This window comes from Hetaerina americana, unplaced genomic scaffold (assembly GCF_022747635.1).
Source record: "Hetaerina americana unplaced genomic scaffold, ioHetAmer1.1.p SCAF_4, whole genome shotgun sequence".
In the NCBI taxonomy this organism is placed as follows: Eukaryota; Metazoa; Arthropoda; class Insecta; order Odonata; family Calopterygidae; genus Hetaerina; species Hetaerina americana.
In genome coordinates, this window is record NW_027286985.1 from 25,271,527 (window position 1) to 25,277,526 (window position 6,000).

The following is a 6,000-nucleotide window of genomic DNA, read 5'->3' on the forward strand; positions in this document are numbered from 1 at the left end:
ATTTTTTTAATGATAAAGATGGTAATGAACCAGCAGTCAAAGCTGTATAAGATTTAGATATTTTGTGGGTGGAATTTTCATGTGATGGGGAGATAGGAAAGGGATGCAGGTGACAATTTATGCTGGCTGCTTTGTACTGCATATTTGATTCATATAATTTTGAATTTCATATTACAAAGAATATATCAGTTTTTTTTCTTTTTGAAAATGGATTTTTATTTTATTTGAAATTGTTGGAAGGATATTGTTTGTTATAAGATACATATATTATGTTTTTAAGATAAATTTGAATTAAATTATATTAAAATTGGACAGTCTCTTTATATTTTAGTTTACTGTCCTCATTCTCAGTAAAGTTTTGTATTATTTTCTTTAAAACTGAATATTATTCCTTTTTACAGCTACGCGAAGCTCAGACAAGGCTCGAAGAGCTTGAAACATCAAACACACATCTGCAGAGAAGGTTGGATAAACTCAAAAGTGCTAAATCTGCGCTTTTGAAAGATCTGTGATGTTCAACTTTTCTCTTTATTTTAAGAATGCTATTGTTGATCACAAGTGTCCTGGACAAGAGTGAAAATTTTTATTACACAGGAGTACCATGGAGAATGTCGGAAATGGTTTCATGAACTTCTGATGTATTTTTGACTGGTAAAGTTGGGACTGTCCATAGTGACTATTTTGTTGCACTGATGGAATTTGTGATGGACGTAAATGCAATAACTACAGTGCATGTTTCATTTGCTGCAGTTTTACCGATTTTTGCCTTCACTTTCATATACTGTTTACCATTTATTAAAATGTGTAACTAATGAGCGGCGGGCAATTGTCTTCTTCGTGAACTTGTGTCTATTGTTATTAAGTTCTCATTTCTAATTGCCTCCTTGCCTATAACTCTTTCAAATGCATTAATTTTTTACAGTAACAAATTTTTTGATTTGCTGTGTGGTTTGGTTGTGTGCTCAGTGTGCCTGTATTCAAAATGATACTTTATTGTTTCGATCTTGGTTTCAAACTGGTTTCAGGAGAATTAATGTTCATTTTAATCATGTTCTTGTGGAGGAATAAATAACTGAGCTTTCATGTAATGAAATTGGATGTAGAAAATTGTTTGAATTTTCACCCTGGTAAACATGATACTGTGAATCCAGATATTCTGTGGTTGTATTACTTGAGAGTTTTATACTCTCAGAATTGCACAGTTTTATATATGCATTAATCACATTTATGCTTAGCTTTATAATTTGACATATAGATGTCAAATTTATATCTATTGCAATGTGCATGCATCTTGCAATAGAGTACCTAATTCAATAGACCATGACTTAACAATGGATTTTGGTTGGTATGGTTATCCTGAAATTATTTTTGTAATACTCCTTCGTTAATGCCAACATGACTCATCTTCAGAAGTGCCTGACCATGGAAACTATTTCTAAGCCATTTATAAAGGGTATCTTGTAATTGCTGCTGATTCACAATAGTAGCATGTTTGTATTCGCATTCAGGTGGTACCTTAATGCTTCATATGGACTGTGGATGAAGCTGTGGTTGTGGTGGAAATGAATTGTGGAGAGCAGGAATCAAGGGAAAGGAAGGAGATTTAAAAGACTATGGAAACTAATGTGATCTAGTAATGTGTTTCTGAGTGTACAGATTGTTATATAGTTTAAAACGACAGCATCTTGGATAATGCTTTTTCTTCAATCCACATGCTCCAGATTTAACCCTTGGAAAATATTTATTATGCATTGATTTCCTTGCATACGATGGAACTGTGAGATGTCATAAAAACTTTACAAAAACCATACTGTTTTAATTTTCTTAACCCTATATAAGCATAAGTGAATTCATACTTTATAGATATCAAGCAGTAATTGTAATAGAAAAATGTAGTAGTAGTCTGAAGTGTCTAAGACCTGAAGCTGGTAGACTTCCATAAATGATTATACTTATTTGTGGAAAGCTGATAAACAGTGCTAATACAGCAGCTCTTTGGTAAGTATTTTGAGGGGACTTTCAATTCCTTTTTCAAATTCCATGCACAATACCTTTTCTGTGATTGTAGTTCAGGTTCTTCTAATTCCTCTCCTAATTCTGGTTGAACATCGTGGTATGTATACATGCACTTAGTATTTCTTAGCAAAATGACCTTGGCACATATCCATCAAGTACCGTAAATTGTTACTTTTGGAGGACTAATCTGACATTAATTTACATCTAATCAGAAAAAATCATTTATTCATCCTTGCCTCTCCCCTTTCAGAACCAAACTGATGATCTCCTAAGTAAATATTTGCTCTCTTCTCCATTTTCTTATTGATGATCCTAAGAATTTATATGACTGTTATATCAAACTTATTGTTCTCTAGTCTGTGTACATGGCTGCCTATTCCTTTTTTGGAATGGAAACTAACATCTTTCATATTCTTCCTCATAAATGCCATTAATTGACCCCTATAGAACACTTCCTAAACCCTTAAGTAGTTCTGTGGGAATTTTATCTACCCTCATGGCTTTATTTGATTTCAATTGCCTTACTGCCCTTCCTGTGATATGTTGTTGTCAAGTGTGCCTGGACCTAGGCCATCCCCATCTACATAAACATCTCTATCTATATTTAAACCTTGACTAATGTCTTTAGGTTACTCTACGCATTCCTTCCATCCCTCTTGAATTTTCCCTGGTCAATTAATTTTCCTGCTGTATCACTAATCATATGTACTTTTTCTCTTAATACTTCTTGATGGTTCTTTCACCTTTCTTTACAGTGCACCTATTTACCCCTTCCCTTGTAACCTCTCCATAGCATTGCACTGCATCTTGCATGGCTCCTTTCATCCTAACAGTGTATCATCTCAAGTTTATTTGATCTCTTTGTAATTCCTTCTTTTTAATTTTGTGATTACATCCATTTACTTACCTCATATATCCTCCCAATCATCTCGTACATGTAATCCATGATTTCCCTATTCTTTTCCTATTAACTGTTCTTATATGTATGTTCATGGCATGACATCCTGTTTTGATATGTTCCCATCTTTCATGAAATGTTTTCTTCTCCGTCACTCATAATTTTCTCTCAATCCTCCTGGTACTCCTTCCTTTTCATTCCACTTATATCCTCTACACTCCATATACCCATCCATCTTCCCTATTTAATCCTCTTGAATCTGACTTCACACTTCATTAGTACTAAATTATAATCTGAATCAGCTTATGCCACCATAAAGTTGTTTGAATTGATCATGCTGTTCCTAATCTGTGCCGAACTATAATTTAATGTAACTAATATCTCTCTAACTCCAGGAATTTCCTATGAATACCAATGGCTATTATGTTTAGACTAAATTCTGACCCCTGCATTACTCTGCTGCTTTCTTCCTATGGTAGTTCCTTGTTCCTAAACCGTAGTCACATACCTTATTATCTTTCCTGATGCCCACTCACATTCCAATTCTCTATCACTATAAAATGTTTCCTTCTTGGAACACCTGCCTCTAATTGATCATTTATACTGCGAACTTATTCCTCCCTATGTTTTATTGTTGGCATCTATAACTGAACAATGCTAAGTTTGTTGGTTCAGCTTTTACATCTGCTAATAATTTTCCAATAATCCCCTCTATCCTTCCATATTACAAGAAATATTAATATTTACTCTCTCCATCTCCTGCTTTATATTTTCTAATTTCCTTTTCCTCAATTTTGTCCTAACATGTTAAGTCCCTATTCTAACTGAATCAGTCCTTTTCTGAGCTGCTGTTGTCAATTTCGCTTTGCCAGAGTTAATGGCGATGGCCACCTCTCCGACTGGTAGGCCTGAGACGTGGCTTAGTGGGCTGAATCCAATAGCTTTAGAACTCATATCTATCTCATAGATCTCTGATCTATGTCTGTCATAGTAGCATGGAGTATTCAATTGATGTGGTTTCCCTTTGCTTTCCTTAATAGTGTTTTTGATGTGACAACATCACTCATACGGTTGCCCCACTGACAGTTGATGACTTGGCAGCCACCTTGCTGAGGAACAGGTGGCTTCAATCCTTCAACCTATCTGGTGACCCTACCTGGAGCAAGTTTCATTGCTCCCACCAATACTGTCTGAGAGGTCATCAGAATGCACAAGCCATAGTATCACATCAAGATTGTTGTTCATGAGGAAGGAAAACAGCTTTGATACCTATCGAATGAATGTTTTCTGTAATGAGTCTGGTGAATATTTCAGGCTTAATATGGTGGGACACCTGATAAGCATTTCGATTTTTGTTTCAAAATATCCCGTATGACTATAATCCTCTGTTTATTCATATATCAAATTTGACGTTGAATTATGGCAGAAATATAGATATGATACATACATTTTTGGCATGCAATACGTTTTTGGCATGTTTGCCAGCAGTTTCTCCTTAAATGGATGTGGATATGACATATTTTATTGTTTTGTATTAAAAGTCATTGTATGAATGATTGATTATTTAATTACTTAATAATTTAAAACAAATATCTTTTCTGAATAATTTTTTTAAGCTCTGATTGAAGTTCACTGAAAGATAAACAGGGTGAACTCCTTTAAGCTAAAGGAAATTTAATATGAACTCTAGTAAAAGCATGGGTGAATTCTTACCTTTAGTTTTATATGCCAATGAAAGACCTGTATCATAAGAAATCCAAATATGTATTGTATGCACACATTGAAGTTACAAGTATTGAATGTTTGTTGTTTCTTGAGTGTTAGTTGCACGTATCCCCAACTCTGTGCAGATGGGCTTATACTCTGTCGAAAAAGTGTTTGATTTCGGCATTAAAATCTAGTAATATCTTAGACTCGGCTTTTAAGTCTGTTAAAATTTTACAGCTAACACTAAAAAATAGGCATTGTTGAAAGTCAATGGTTGTCATTGAATTTTCATGGTTTTTTATAGCTAATGTAGCACTTTTTTAAAGTATTTAAAAAATTTTTGGCAATAAATTGAGCCATCGTTTAGGTTAAATTCTAGTCCCGATTTAAGTTTAAATTTTAACTATTTTCACAAGGGGTCAGTAGTCAATCAATCTCAGGGCAATCAGAAATCTTACTGTAGATAAAAAAAACAGTAATCCACCCGAAGGTCGATTTGGTAGGTGATGGTAGAGTTCACCCAGTACTAAGCCCAATGGTGAGTGAAATTCACACATCAGGGTAGGGGGGGCAGCTCCGTTCCCTGTGCCAGCTATGGTTTCCCAGAAAGACCTGGTAGCCGAAAAATCACAGCTTGGGTGAAACTGCAGGTGCCCAGAGAGGCTTGTTCTGGACTCGAACGCGGGCGCTTCCGTCAGTATTCCGACACTTAACCCCTGGACTACTGTGACTCCCCTTATTGTGAATATAAAACCAATTTCATAAATTATGAGGTTACATATTCACCTCCTTGTGAATATTGGATGGAATGAAGAATAGTTTATTTCAATGTAGGGTATGGTATTCAGTGTGGCATCAGACAGAGCTTTGAAGTTTAGCAGTGGTTAGGGCCTTAGAACAACCTACGTTGACTAATACACTACTTTTATGAATCGGAAGTATATGCTACACAATTTGGCATATTAATACATGGAAAAATATGTGGGATGATCAAAATATTAAAAGCAATTAGCAATTTAAATATGTAAAAATTTAAAAATTTCATTCGCTCTTCATTAGTCTTTCACCTACGTGCATCATTTTAATGTGTTTATCTTACTTTTATGGTATTACATTTCCAATCAGGCTATTTTTATGTTTTTAGTATGTTTGAAAATATTATTTTTCCTTGAATTTGTGTTGCAAAAGACAACAATTTATTATCACCGCTGAAAAGGTAGAGTTCATATCATTTAGACACACATGGTAATTTGAATTCGCGGGACTTGGTTTTTCAATATAAATTGTTTTGCTTTTATTACTTGTTTCATTTATAGTTCACCAGATGGCAATGCAGTAGAGGTTGTCAGATTTGTTATCAGGGGGCGTCAAACGTATGA

The 6,000-nt window shown here is 34.6% G+C and overlaps 1 protein-coding gene across 2 annotated transcripts in view; it reads left to right on the forward strand.

Moving 5' to 3' along the window:
* Window positions 1-1,810, forward strand: part of LOC139692056 (leucine-rich repeat flightless-interacting protein 2) — a 55,621-nt gene extending 53,811 nt beyond the window's left edge. Inside the window, exon 11 of one of the 2 annotated variants that reach the window (XM_071590080.1) lies at window positions 402-485. Coding sequence is in view for 1 of the 2 variants with exons in the window: in XM_071590078.1 (XP_071446179.1) it covers window positions 402-512 (111 nt within the window). In the remaining variant the exon portion in view is untranslated. Of the gene's footprint in view, window positions 1-401 lie in introns of both variants that reach the window. The other variant, XM_071590078.1, reaches the window with a different exon arrangement.
* The last annotated feature ends 4,190 nt before the right edge of the window (window positions 1,811-6,000 follow it).